The sequence below is a fragment of the Pholcus phalangioides genome, unplaced genomic scaffold (assembly GCF_987345545.1).
Source record: "Pholcus phalangioides strain wild (caught in Gottingen) unplaced genomic scaffold, Ppha-v1.0 ptg000008l_1, whole genome shotgun sequence".
Lineage (NCBI taxonomy): Eukaryota > Metazoa > Arthropoda > Arachnida > Araneae > Pholcidae > Pholcus > Pholcus phalangioides.
Genome location: NW_028301601.1, coordinates 36515608 through 36530575, shown reverse-complemented (window position 1 = coordinate 36530575; position 14968 = coordinate 36515608). Strand labels below are relative to the sequence as shown.

The window sequence follows — 14968 nt, the reverse complement described above, 5'->3', positions numbered from 1 at the left end:
CAAAGCCTCTGAGAAAAGCAAAAAATAACGATCCGTCTTCCCTCGCTTTTTTAATGAATTGTTAACACAATCTGGTCAGTTTTATTACTTTGTCTGAAGCAAGGCGAGAGTTTTTGCCCTCTACCCTCAGAATTTCTTTTTGTTTCGGGAGACAATTTCATGGTCCCTGCTTGGGGGTAACTTCAGTTCGAATATTGTGGGAACTTCTACGGCGACTGTTCAAAGCGTGTAAAAATGGGTGGGGGAATAAGAGGTATGTTTTGTTTCAGTCCGGGGGAAAAAAATAAAAATAATTATAGAAACCTAAAGAAGAAGAGGACAAAAGGGCGAATTTTCTAAAATATAGGAGGACGATTGAAATAAAATTCCAACAAAAAGGAGGACGTCTACTATAAGACGCCTTCATATACCTATATAAATAATATATAATATAACTAAATATATAAATATACGTATATATAAAGGGGTTCTAGTAAAATCCTGCATAAATATCATAACTTCATGCTCCATTCGCCAGCATATGGCGATACTATAGAAAAGGGAGGGGGGTTTGATTTGCAATCGCAGCAACATGGAACCCTAGTGCACGATGGATGCTTAGGGTCATTCGAGTACTATTACGTCAGCATCGGGGGGGGGGGTTCGGATGTGCTGACTTTTGATGACGGGGGGGGGGGTTTAAAGGTTGCTTACGACATCAAACACCCCTTTTTGAAGATATGAAATATTCTAAGCTGTTGACGAAATTTTGCTGACAGGGGAGGGGGGGTCTGTGTTTTGCTGACTTTTGCTGACAAGGGGGGGGGGGGGAGGGGGTCAAAAATGGCTGAAAATCTTACGTAATACTTGAATGGCCCCTTAGAGATATATCTCGGATATATCTATTCCAGATATATCTTTGGTTGGACATTGGCTTTAAATTATTCAACTGCAAAGGAGTGTAATTAATCGTATAAACTGGCCTACACATTATATTTCCAACGTAGAGGTATGTTTGCGGATCCATTTCCTATAAGAAAAAAAAAAACACCCTCCAGCCTGACAACATTAAATTGCATTTAGAAAAATACTCATTCAATACACCAGTATTTCACTTCTGATTTGGGAAATAGAAGGAAACATCACACGAAAACATAACATACTTATGGTGAGCGAGTGAAGTTATGTGATATTGATTGATCAATATATTTCCAGCATGAGAGGAAGTAAAGATCCTTGAAATTGAATCGTCAGGTTTAACAAGGGAATAAGTCCAAAAATCAATTTTTTGAGAAATCGAAAAAAAACTCAATAAAGGGTATAGTATGACCACGGCAAGATTGCCTCTGACCTTGTATGACATTTATCACGGAAAGAGAGGGTTCATTCTTCAGTAAGGAGAGTTGGGGGGGGGGAAAGAACTCCACCAACAACCCTGGAAGATGTTTCTTTTTGCCCCCCCCCTTCTCCCTAATGAAGAGTGAATCATCTCTTTTTGTCATGCAGGCCATATAAGGACAGAGGCCATCTTTCCATGATCACACTATATATAAACTTCTTGAACCTTCCGCTTTTACAATGTGCTTCTACCTCCAGGGAATGACTTTTGTTTTTTTTCTTGCCACTCACGTGTAGGAGGAAGCTCGGAGATACTTTATATCAGTGACCCCAATCTTTTACTTTTCCGCTAATATTTAATTATGGCCTCATTTTTTTTGAAAATTAATTCAAAGACGAAAACTAAAGAAACACTATTTTTTAAACTTTTTTTTGAGATTTCCATAAAAAGATTCATTGAATATTTATTCACTTATTGATTCTAGCTGCAATATTAATTTATAGTTGTTGAAATAATGTTTCTCTGCAATTTGACTGAATTTTTCGACGTTTTTCCAGACTCACGTGTGTTCACGACAGCATCGAACCTAAACACAACATGCTAATAACACGAGGTACCAATGTAAACAAACCCCTAAATAGTTTAAGTAAATATTGGTATTTTTTTCTCAACCGAAATAGAAAACAAGTACGATAGCTAATCGAAAAAGAAACTTTTACAACGCAAAATACATAAGACGTATTTCTGTGAGCACAAGTCTAAATATTAGTATGATTCATATTTTTATAAGAATTGATAAATTCAATTTTCATCATAATTTTAATTTTCCTGAGTAATCTCTCAATGAACACGTAATTTATTTTTCCATCTCGCACCTCAAAAAATGCTTTCCCGTACCCCCGGTTCGGAATAGGTCAATGTTTCTTCTCTACTTCAGGGCCCAGACTACAGTCAAATCGGGCCGTGAGTGATTCGATATTCAATTTTCTCCCATTTATTTCTCATCAGTCGTGTGCAAGACAGGGTATTCCAGTTCCAAAAAAGAAATCGACCGGGCCATTGGCTTCCAAATGCAGAGAACCACTGCTTTAGGTTTTAAAAAGTATTTTTGTCATGTTTTATTTTGGTCTTTATTCCATTTTTAAAACTGACGATTCAATTATTCGTATTATTTTCAGATGAAGTACAATAGCGCCCCAGCCTCTAGAACAGAAACCCCTCCAAGTGACGCTTCTCCTCAAACGCCTCCATCATTCGGCTATGTTCCCGGGACTCCCCCCTCAAGAAAAAACAGCCGAAAACTCAAGTTCATTCGCAAACAGACCAATTCCGCTCCCGATTCCTTCGACAACGATGACGATCAGTTACAGCAACAACACCACCCACAGCGACCGCAAACTCCGCCACCTCCGCCTTATCCTCAGATTCCGACCATCAAGCGTTCGAGCGAGCCGACTCATCCTCCGTCGTCTTCATCATCATCATCATCATCATCTGACAATCATCACTCTCGAACCGGATTGACAGTCGGATATTTCAATTTCGATTGCATGCAGAGATTAATGGACCTCTCGATGGCCACCACCAACAAACCGGAGAAGCCGACGTTCCTTCTCGCTCCTTCAGGTAAGACTGAAAAGCCTTCGTTAACATACATTCGCGATAGCATGGTGGAACTTCGGTTAACGAGCAAAAATTTTGAACAAATTTTGACTCGGTTAACGAGAGATGATACGCATTAAGACAATGTGCTTTGTTTATTTATTTTCACATTATCAGAACTGACGGCTTTCCACTTTCGTCCACACTCGTACTAAGGAATTGTGGGTAATATTCTCCCCTTCGGTTCCCGGTCAACGTGCCTCTCTCGAAAAAATTAATGCACGTATGAGCGCGACTGTTTACGATACGAAACTAGATGTAGCATTGTAACCACGCGTATGTGAACTTGAACTTTTTTTTAAAATTCTACTTGGAGAAAAGTGTGGGCAGATTGGATTATTCAACATCACTTTGAGGGGGCTAGCTCATAAACAGGAGCCAACACTTGTCGAAGAGATTGTGTTCCTTGGGAAAAACCACCGACTGGAGGTGCATGAGGATGATTTTCAGGAACTAGTGGTAGAACATAGCCAGGACTTGAGCGTAGATGGATGTCCTTTGTACGCAACAGCAAGGGTTTATGGGCGGTATCTTGTCTGAGAAAGTGAGAAGTGAGGAGAAGTCTCTTTCACTTTCTTCAAATGATATTAAAAAGATCTAGGGAACGTGTGGGAATTTGTGTAAAATTTTGCAAAAACGAACCAATCAAATAAAGCTATAGCAAAGCGATCAATGGATCTGTCCAATGAACAATGCAATTTCCGAGAAATCCTGAAAAGGACGTAAAAGCAAGTGTCCTTGGATAGGTGCAAAGTTTACACAAAAAGAATAAGTTTGCAAACAACAGAGAGTCCGTAAATCGTCCTAAACCAGTATTTTCCCAACGGGGGCATCAACATTGCCTGGGGGGAGGGGGCAATGGGATGATCCAGAAGGGTAGTAGAAGCTATGGGTATAAAATATATATGAAGGGTGTAACATAGGATATAACGGGTATAAAACTAGTTAGTTTAGGGAGTTCACCTGGCAAGTGAGAGGACGCGGGGTTCTTTCACCGCAAGGGCAGTTGAATTTTCTCACTTTCCTAAATTCATCTTTGCATGAGCCAGCTGTTGAAAATCTTCGTATATATAGCAAAGAACGATATCATCCTAGGGTCAAGTCGCCATCTGGTGGCAGTGTCACCAATATTCAGCTTTAGTCTAAGTTAGGTCCGACCGTCCATCTACGGTCCTGTTCAGTATGCACGAGCTCTAAAGCCGGGTTTTCCTAGGAGTAGAATTTCTGCGTCGCACACTGATTGGTCAAAAACCTAAATTTCAGGTTTTTAACCAATCAGCGTTTTCACGCTGCACGCGCTGTAGAAACCTGCTCCTAGGGAAAACCTGGCTTTAGGAAAGTTTAAGATGTTCGTTGCCTTTGTAGTCTACTGGTCTACGGCTCTCGCCCGGCGAGTGAGAGAACATAGACTCGATTCCCCGCAAGGGCAAGTGAATTTTCTTTCTTTAATTCATCTTTGCATCATCCAGTTGTTAAAAACATTCGTTTCACATAGGATCCTATAGGTTAGCTGGCGATGGGAGAAGAAAGGAGGATATGGAAAACAAATGTTTTGACACTCTGTCCTCCTCTCTCTCGTTGTTTAGAGTAAGCTAATTTGTAAACATTATCCTATTTTATGTTTATTTATGGCGTTATTATATATATATATATATATATATTATTGTATTATTTATTATATTATTATTATGTTATTATTATGTTATATATTATTATTGATATTTTTATTGTCATTTCTATGTGAATGAATAATTGTGGAATGAATCATCCGAGTTTACATCATTTCCTATGGGGAAGTTTGATTCGAATAACGATCACTTTAGCGGAACGAATTAAGCTCGTTAACCGAAGTTCCACTGTATTCAGAATTAAGTGGTCGACGAGACATCCTTTTTTTGTTTTAAAAGACATTTCTAGATTTCAGAAGCTGGAAACTCCCTAGGTTTTGCGCTGCTGTGCAGCTGTGTAGTGACGGACTCGCAATTGTGAGGGCCTATGCCTGCTGGATAAATCCAGGCCACTCCTTGGTCACTCATATACTCATATGCTTGGGTACTCGTTTGGTCACTCTCATGCGCACACACACTCTACGTCACTCTTTTGGCAATTAACATGCTTGCACACGCTCTATGCCACTCATTTGCTCACTCACCTACTTGCACGCTCTTTTGGTTACTTGCAAGCTCTCTAGGTCCCTCACTGACCTAGTCTCTCGCTCTCTGGGCAGAGATGGATTCGTGGTTATAAAATTTTGCTGCCCTTCTAGCATTATGTACTAAATTTCTCATTCCTAAAATTTGCCGCTCGTCCGGAATTGCCGTTTTGTGTGATAGCCCGCTACTCTCAAAGCCCCCTTACCACGGTTTAAACCGTCAACACCTGCCAACCTCGATTGTAAACCGAGAGTATATTCACGTTGATGCCGATCTCTTTCACTATTGTCGAACCAATTTCGATAATCTTTCTCGATTAAAATAATATAAAAACACTGCCTAGATAAACAATTTTTACATATCAGCGTTTTTCCATTTTTGATTCTTTGTTGGATTTCTGCTGCTCGGTAAAGAAAAACAGAAAAAATGTGGATATATATATATATATAATCGATTTAAATGAACGGGGTGAACATTTTATATTTTTCATAACAAACAAAGAACTTGAGGCCGAATATCGAAAAACAGATCCTGAAAAAAATAAGAATTTTTATATATAGAAATAAGTAGAGATGGAACAAAATATACTTAAAATCCGAATAATTCTTGAGCGTAAACATATTTACTTCGAAACTTGGCATAACGTTATTAATATTTGCTCTGTCACGAACCAAAACAACAAACTCAAAGATTATGACGTATAACATTGATTTTTCGTCTCTTTTTTTTTTTCCGCTCATGAATTTTGAAATATTTCATCCATTAACGTAAAAAGGGAATAAAAAAAAGAAAAATCCAAAGTGAAAGAAAATATTTTCCAGGGATTTTTCTGAATCTTTGCGAATTTCCAAAATGCAATACAAAAATGTTCTCGAGGCTGCGAGCAACGAATTCAAAACTAATGAAGGAAATAGTAAGTTAGTTCGACGTCACTCTGAGCTCGGATTTAATTCCCTTAAATTTAATTAACATTCGTTACTTTCATGCAAATTAGTTTCTATTATTATTATTTTTCATTCCTTTCTAAGATGCTTTACCTTGCTAATACGACTTAAAGTCGTTCAATATTCCACTTGAATACTTTGATACAAATGAAAAGAAAAATAAATAAATAAAAACATCGAAATAAATTTCACATGGAAAGTACGATTGTAAATGTCACTCGAAGGTGATAGGAGCTGTATGCGACGCTCCAGGTGAATATTCGGGGATTTGTTATACTGGAATGTGTGAATTTCGAAAGACATGATAAAGGAAAAATACATTCGAAGGTGGCTGACAGCTGGCTGATGCGAAGATGAATTCAGGAAAGAAAATGCAACTACCTCTACGGATAATTGAACCTACGTCCTTTCGCATGTCGAGCCCGCCAAACCACAACCCTATAGAAGCAACAAATTTCTTTCCTTATAGTTTATGCACTAAACGAGACCATACATGAACAGTCATACTTAACTAAACTAATAGCTCACATGCACTGAAATATTTGCCACCAGATGAGGTCTCTACGACTCATAATAAGCCCAAAATTTTTTGTTTCTGTGGAGTAGTGGTCTAGCAAGCTCACTTGGCATGCGAGAGGACGTGGGTTAGATTTTCCGTAGAGGCAGTTGAATTCCATCTTTGCATCAGCCAGCAGTTGAACCCTTCGCATGAATAACGGAGTAACATCATCTTCAGAAAATAGTACATTGCCTTCGAAGTGGATCTTATGCCAAGAATCGCAAAGCCCGCAATACTTCGGGGTAAATTCGTCAATAAACGGAAATTGATGTTTTTTTTACATTGCATGTAAGGCAGTTTATTGCCAGTTACACAGCGCATTACTGCTAACACAGGTCAATTTTAGAGGCAATGGATGTTTTGTGCACCCTGTGTAGTTTCCCACAGAAAAAAAATACCAATATCCCACCTAAAGCACGGCGAAATGCTTTTCTATCATTTTTAGGGGACGTTTCCTGTCATGCTTTACTATGCAAATTTGGTTCATTTTGGTGTTTTTTTCTCCTGTCTAATTCTTCATTAAGATACCAAAAAATTTCGTATATGCTAGACACGATAATATGTAGATAGGAAGACCAAAAAAAAAAGAGAGAAGAAAAAGATATAATGTAAAAGAATAAAGCATGATAGAAAGGAGGAAATGCATTGTAAAGAATATATAATAGACGAGAAGAAAATGAAAATAGAAAAATGGTATAGGAAAGAAAATAATATGTAGTAGAGGAATAAAAAAATTTTATAACAAAAAAAGGAAATAATTACAATCGAGTAGAAGAGGAGAAAATTAGAGAAAAATAAATTATAATAGAAAGAAAAGGAAATGCAGTAACAGAGGGAAAAGGAATTTTTTTTAAAGTGTTAGAAAATTATATTATTTATAAAAAGGAATTTATTTATTATCAAAAGGAATTTATTTATTATCAAAAGGAATTTATTTATTATCAAAAGGAATTTATTTATTATCAAAAGGAATTTATTTATTATCAAAAGGAATTTATTTATTATCAAAAGGAATTCATTTATTATCAAAAGGAATTCATTTATTATCAAAAGGAATTTATTTATTATCAAAAGGAAATATAATAGAAAAGAAGGAAATAAAAGAAATGAAGATGGTATAGAGAAAGAAATTGTTGATCGAAAAGAAGATGCTGGTAGAAAAGAAGAAAATGTGGAGAGAGAAATGCAAAAGAACAAAATATGAAAATAGCAAAGAAGAAAATGCGAATAGCAAAGAAGAAAATGCGAATAGCAAAGAAGAAAATCCGAATAGCAAAGAAGAAAATGTGGAGCGAAATAGAAAATAACAAAATGCAAATAGAAAAGAAGAAAATTCGGATAGCAAAGAAGAAAATGTAGATAGAAACATCAAAGTACAAAATGAGGATAAGGAAGAGTAAAATGCGGATAGAAAAAAGAAAATATTGAAAATATTTAGCATATGGAACAAAGAGAGGGAGAGGGAGAGAAGGGGGAGAGATAAGAATGGATGAAATTATAATACAGAAGGAATGAGGATGATGGAAAAAAAAAATTGTCAATAGAAGGGAAGAAAATGTTAATATAGAAAAAAAAGAACATATAGAATCGAAAATGAGGGCAATGAATTAGAGACTCGTGGATAATTGAAAAGAAGAATAAATAACAGAAAAGACGAGCATACATTATAGACGGAAAGATTATAGAGACACAGTGATACCTCTATATAACAATACTTTGCGGACCAAGAAAAGATATCATTGTAGATGGATTATCGTTCTATTGCGATACAGCAGTTTAACATCATCGTATAGACATTTCCAAACAAGACTTGAGAAACTATCGTTTTAGAGGGATTTATCGTTATATCGAGCATCGTTGTAGTATGGTTTCACTATATTAGAGAGAGAGAGAGAGAGAGAAGATAATAGAAAAGAAGAGAGGAAGGGAAGTGCGTAGATAAAAACATAGATTCTAAATACAGGTATCTACACAGGGTGGATACTATCGACCGCTCAATAATTATACATGTGATTCCTTGGGAAAAACTTAATATCGAAAAATATTTTCCGTTTTAGGATCGAACGAATATAGAGTTACAAGGTGTTGAAATTTCGTGATGCTTCAGTTTTCTAATGGTCAAGTTACGGTTCAGTTACGCGCCAAACACCAAAAAAAAAAAAAAAAAAAAAATTCTCCTATGCAACCGGTGCAGGTTAATTCATAATGAACTGAAATATTCAATGCCGTTAGAAACTAAGTTCAGTTGTTTCATTTTAAATGATTGACAATTTTTCCTTTTCATGTTAACCTTGTTATCACGTGTTTCCTTCACCCCCACTATATTGGCGAATTCATCACCAGATATGTAAAGTGATTGTCAAACACTGCAACAGTTGTTTCCCGAGATCAACCCTTTTTGCAAAAATGCGGTAATTTTCTTTTTTTCATTGGTAAGTCGATTTTTTTTAGGAAAAGGGTAAAAGAAAACTGGTTTGAGCGGCTTTAGCTTTCTTGGTTACTCTCAGGGTTATAGCATTGCCGGCAGCTTCAAAAACGCCAAGTTATACGTTTGGTGCACGTTCGGTGAATTTGGCGGGATTCGAAAGTGATGCGATCAATGTTGAATGCGTTATAATTTCATAATTATTGGTCAAATCAGAAAAAAACTAAAAACAATTTTCAACATTAGTTTTTCACAAAGAATCACGTGTGTATTGTTGTCCAATAATTGTGTAATTATTGGGCGGTCTATAGTATCTACCCTGTATATAATTTTATCAGTATAACCATACATGCGTTGATGGTGGATAAAAAGTAAGGATCTCACTATCATCTATTCGCATGTTAATTCTTGAAATGCATCGATTTGCACATTGCTGAGAAAGTACGACGAGATTCATGTAGCTTCAGTAAAAGTGGTTCTGGAGCAGGGCCGTCTTAAGAGCATCATGGGTCCCCGTGCCAAGTGGTTTTTCTGAGGCCCTACCAGGTAAATTCTAGAAAATTTCAACCAAATCTCGTTTTTGTGAGGCCCCGTGCCGTGCCCAGGTGGGCCCATGCATTAAGACGACACTGTGCTGGCGTCATCATTAGAAAGATGAGCCAAAAATTATTGCTGAAGTTTTTTAATATATTTGTTAATGAGGAAAATGAGGAAATTAATTTCCTCTAACGGAATGGCATTTAAAATATTTTCAAATGAAGAAATGCGAGAAAAAAGTTCATAGAGTTAATTAAAGTAACAGTAAAATATTTCAAAAAATACAATCAAAAGAACTTGAAAGTAGAAAGAAAAGATTTGAATTAAAATTTAATTACACCACTATTGTACTTTCAAATATATTGGATTGTCCGTAAAATTCTGAGAATTCTTTCCGCAATACTCAACGAAGGAAAAAGATTTTAAAAAGAACTATTTTATTTGAAAAAAAAGTATTTTCTTTATTTCTTCACTTGAGGGTCACTTGAAGATCCTCGTGTGTGGATGTGTTTGGATCTCTTGACGAAAGGTAGGGTGTTCTTCTGGGATGTATTTCATAATTTTCCCAATGCAGGGGCGGCTCGAGCTTACCTGTCGCTCGGTTACGAAGCCTCATGTGCCGCCCCTAAAGGTGACTCTAGCGGGAAGCTAACAGGGCTCCAGTATAGGGAACCTCGAGATAAACCTGATTGTTTTTCTCCCAGTAGAAAGCCGCACACACACCACTCTTAACGCTCAAAATGTTCGTGACCGTACGTCCCGCTTTTAGCAAATTTATCTTATTTTATCGTTCTATCAATTCTCTCTATCTCATTGTTTTATCGTTCTTAATAACTCAATCCTTATAATAGCATTTATTAGTGACCACAGAAATTTATTTCAAAGGTGTTTCTGATTCTCCAGAGACCGGACAAGTGAGAAGAAGAACTTTTCCTTTTGCTTTCATTTGACCGTTCTGGAATAAAAACACTAGGTGAGAGAACCGAAATGCACATTTGTCTCTTGTGATATAGTAAATTGGTGGCTCTTAGACCAAGTGACTCATTGTGGCTACGGGAGTGGGTGAAAAGTTTCATTGACATGAAAAAATCAAAGGAAATGATTTTTGTCCGCTCTGGAGGGGCGTCAAATCCGAGTTGAAAGTACGGAAAAAAAAGGATTTTTTTTCTTAAAAATTATTGGGAATAAGTTGTGAGGGAGAGCATGGCTCCGACAAGGGTGGACTAACAGGGCTCCAGCTCTTGGGCCCTGTGACTATTATTTTTACACTTTGTAAATTAAATATTGAGCCGGTTTGGGTCCTAGAAGCCCTAACGCACGATGTTGTTGCCATGGGAAGGGGATAGGCAGGAATTGCAAAAAATAAGTCCCGCACGGGTAAAGATTCTGTCTCGAGCCTTCCCTGGTAGATTGCATGCTTGTTTTTGGTATCATGGTCCTAGGCTTTGTCTATTCCCTCAAATTTTCTTAACATCTCTGTTATCAAGGTATGGCTCAAAAAGCGTGATTCCAAGAGGATTTTTACTGTGCGAAATTTATAAAAATTTTGAAGTCTAACTAAAGTCTACGCTGCCACCCCTTACAACCTGCCGCTCGGGTGTGGTGCACCCTCGCTTAAGCCACCCTTGTCCCGATGTCATCCTCGCTCATTATAATTATTCTGCTGGTCATCATTGGTTCAGAGGACAATCTTAAATTTATTTCGGTGATTCTCAAATGAAATCTATTCTCTAAAATCCCATTAATGTATGCTGTTATAAATAGCTCTCGGCAGTGCCATTTTAGGGCATGGGCCCACTGGGGCACGGTACGGGGGGCCCTCAAGATAATCAATCATATATTGCTGTCCCGCCCCTAGGGTCCCCAAAGCGGGGGCCCCACAAAAATTAGATCTGGTTGAAATTTTCAAGAATTTACTTGGTAAGGCCTCAGAAAAATCTCTTGTCCCAGGGGGCATGATATTCTTAAGACTGCCCCGGCAATCGGGAGTTAGAGATGGTGCACCTTAAATGATGAAACGTGCAAATTTTACACGCTAATTGTTGTTCTTTTGGCACGTTTTCACCATACGAGGCATCGCTCAAGCATTTTTACTTGCTATAAATAGGATATCACTCAGAGGAATCATTCACGTTAGTGTGGGGTTCTCTCTATGACAGTAAATTTCCCGGGTATGTTAGATGCTGTTTCAATAACATTAATGTACTCACCCAATGTGTACAACGTGACTGTGAATGACAGATGTCACGATTATGACACCAAACGATGCATCTACCTCACCTAATCGAAAATACTAATGATAATAATAATAATTTTCCTCCAATGCTACAGGCGTCCGCTTTTCAAATCAAGCGGTTCATATATAGTGGGATGGCCAACAGCTGGAACGTGGGCCGCAAAATTATTTCTGATTTGACAAAAACAATTTGCATATTTTCATCACACAAACACAAAACCTCTTTAAATACACAGGTCACGTGATTGATTTCAGAAACCTACTGTGCGAGTTATGGAAGTGGCAGTAGCAAATTTTCTTGCGTAATCGGAGGTCAGTGATGACCTCGCCGTGATGTCTCGACGAGCAAAATATCCCTCCATAATTTTTTGGTACAAATTCAAAACTATCGTGCAGGTGTCTATTGCTGAAAATATTCAGTCAAGTATTTCTCTGGAAAAAAAGCAAACTAGAAAAGCGTTGCAAGAGAGTCAGAAAAGAAAAATTCAAAATATTAAATTATCATTTTTTGTTTGATGAGCTTTAAACGCTTTCTGCAGTATAATATTCTCCACTCTATAGTTAGAGCATTAACATTCACAATTTGCTGGAAGAAAAGAAAGATTTATACGTTTTCTTGACAACTAAAAAATTGCAGTCTACATAACTAACAAAAGAGTGCGTGAGGCACGTGAAAAAAGATTAGGCCGAACTGCGAGCAACTTACAACATCAGCTCGAGGATTAAAAGACCACAACCATAAAAATCTCAGGAAAAGACTAAGTTCAACACGTTTGAAAAACCGGGGATAAGATACATCACATTTCGCTCGGGAAGAAGTTTAAAATCCAGCCATTAGTGGAAATTATTCTAAGACCGCACATAAGGGATCTACTGACTTCGCTGAATCTAATGAGTTGTGGAAAAAATCGCATGTGTCAACCCCAAAAATTTTTCCACGTCCCGTTTTGCGGACTTGCTGACTCTGGAAAAATAGACTTGAAAAGAGACTCTGGAAAAATTCTAGCCAGAGAGAACTTTGCCAGACGCAACCCGGTCATCAACGAGCAAACCGAGTTCACAACCGACGTACTAACTAATAATACCCGTGCAATCACGATGACAGGGGCCCGTAATTTTTCCCGGAGCCGGATGGTGATTCCGCGGCCATCTCCAACTCAACATATCACGTATTCGAATTCGCAATGTCCTGCCTGAAGGATATTATGAAGTGCTGCTCAAACAAGGATAAGAAAAAAACAGCCCTCGCTGATGACGGAAATATTCTCGTCAATTAATATGACCTTCAAAAGTCAAAAAATGATGGTATTTGTCACGGGCCCCACGGCTGGAGCCTTGTCAGCCCCACCCTTGTGGGGCCATGAAATACGCCTTCCTAGGCTGTTAACTAGTCCTTCTGTAATCCCACCATCAGCCTTGAGGGCTGGACATGGGGGCAAAAATTTGAATCTGGTCTGGTAATAAATTGTAATTCACCCTGCAGTTCCTATGCTGATCTGTCTGTGTATACCTTAGGAACATTCCCCCCCCCGCGCCCCCCATGACAATAATATTTCTTTACAATTTTTTAGTACAAGTATGCAAATTAGAAGCATGCATTTTCAGTGAGAGAAGAGGTTCAGAAGAATGATTTTTCGCGGGCTTGTGATGCCACATCTCGGAAGCCTCTAGTGCAAGGAAGGCCTCATAACAATTCGATCCGATTAAAATTTTGAAGTGAATATGCAAATTGTGTGATAGAGGTAGGGGACTTCGGGAACATTTGTTTTATCTGGGGGGGGGGAGGGGGGAAATGATGCTGTTGAGACGGGTCTGGGCTTATTTTATAGAAATAGAGTAAAATCTCAATCCAAAAACCGAGCATTGACGTGAGTTCAAAATTAACTTAGTTCCTCCGCTTCTGTGACACCTTTAGGGACGTAACTAAAAGCTAGAATTTACTGTCGCTGTGGGAGAGGGGGGGGGGGTTCTGTGCCTACAGTATTTTGGCAACCCCTCTTCTCGTAATTTTGAACGGAAAAGAAAAAAACTAGACGCCCTTGCTGGTTCAACACCCGGGGAATAGAACCCCCCCCCTCCCTCTTTCAGTTGCTGCCCTGTGGTCAACCTTTCAATAAAAAATCTTCAACTGTACAATCAAGTGCTCTTAAAATTTTAGGATTTCCTACAAGATGGTTGATGTTGGGAAAACAATTGTACATTTAGAAACAGGGCAGCAACTAGATGCTTGGTCACCCGGGGCAAGCGCGCATTTTGACACCCCCCTTGTAATGTTGAAGGAGAGGTTTCTGAATGAAATTTGCGCTTCTTCGAGTCTAGCACGCGGGGCAGGAAGCCCACCTGTTCCCGGCTTGCGGCCTTGTTTAGAAATAATGTGGTATTGATTAAATTTTTTTGTGCCCCTTTCTCCTGATGCCCTCTCAGCACGTGCTCATTTTGCTTAATCCGGCCCTACCTATGAGAGAACATATGAATATTTGTTTACAAAAAAATGAAGAGTTCAGTTAGTAATTCATTAATAATTATTTATAATTAGAGTTTAATTTAGTATTTAAGAGTTTTGTAAATAAATCTCGTCAAAATATTTGATATTGCCTCCGATGCCATAGAGAGAAGTTGGCCTAACCTCTTCCAGCGAAATTTCCCTCAAAATATTCCCTTTTCACTAAATTGTTCCCTCCGCACTCAGAAAATGTGCTGCCATCTAGCGGGGCAAATACATAATCAAGTATTTTACAATACAAAAGTATTGCATTGCATTAATTTCTTAATTTTTTGGAAAAACTCTTTTGTTTGATGAACTCTCAAAATTTCCTACTTGGGAAAATTTTAGCCAATTTTTCCCATGAATATGGGAAATTTCCCACGAGTTACCACCACCGCCCCTGACCTAAGTATGGGATTAAAAGAAAAATTAGAGGTTTCGTTGACTATGTGCCGCCATCTAGCCTCAAATTTTAGACGCACATGCTGTGTTTGTAATTTGAAGAACAGGTGGCAGCACCAATCTAATGCGAAGACGAGAGAGTGCGAGTTGAATTCAAAATTTACCGGAAAGTTGGAAATATTCGTCCTGGCCAAACTGGAATTTGCAATAAGTACATACCCGGACACCTTCCCGTTGTCTTGTTTCT

General features: G+C 38.1%; 1 protein-coding gene across 1 annotated transcript in view; it reads left to right on the top strand.

Moving 5' to 3' along the window:
- Positions 1 to 14968, top strand: part of LOC149084226 (uncharacterized) — a 385762-nt gene that overhangs the window by 216819 nt on the left and 153975 nt on the right. The window contains exon 5 of the mRNA XM_089234569.1: positions 2497 to 2944. Within this exon, the coding sequence (XP_089090695.1) occupies positions 2497 to 2944 (448 nt within the window). The remainder of the gene's footprint in view (positions 1 to 2496; positions 2945 to 14968) is intronic.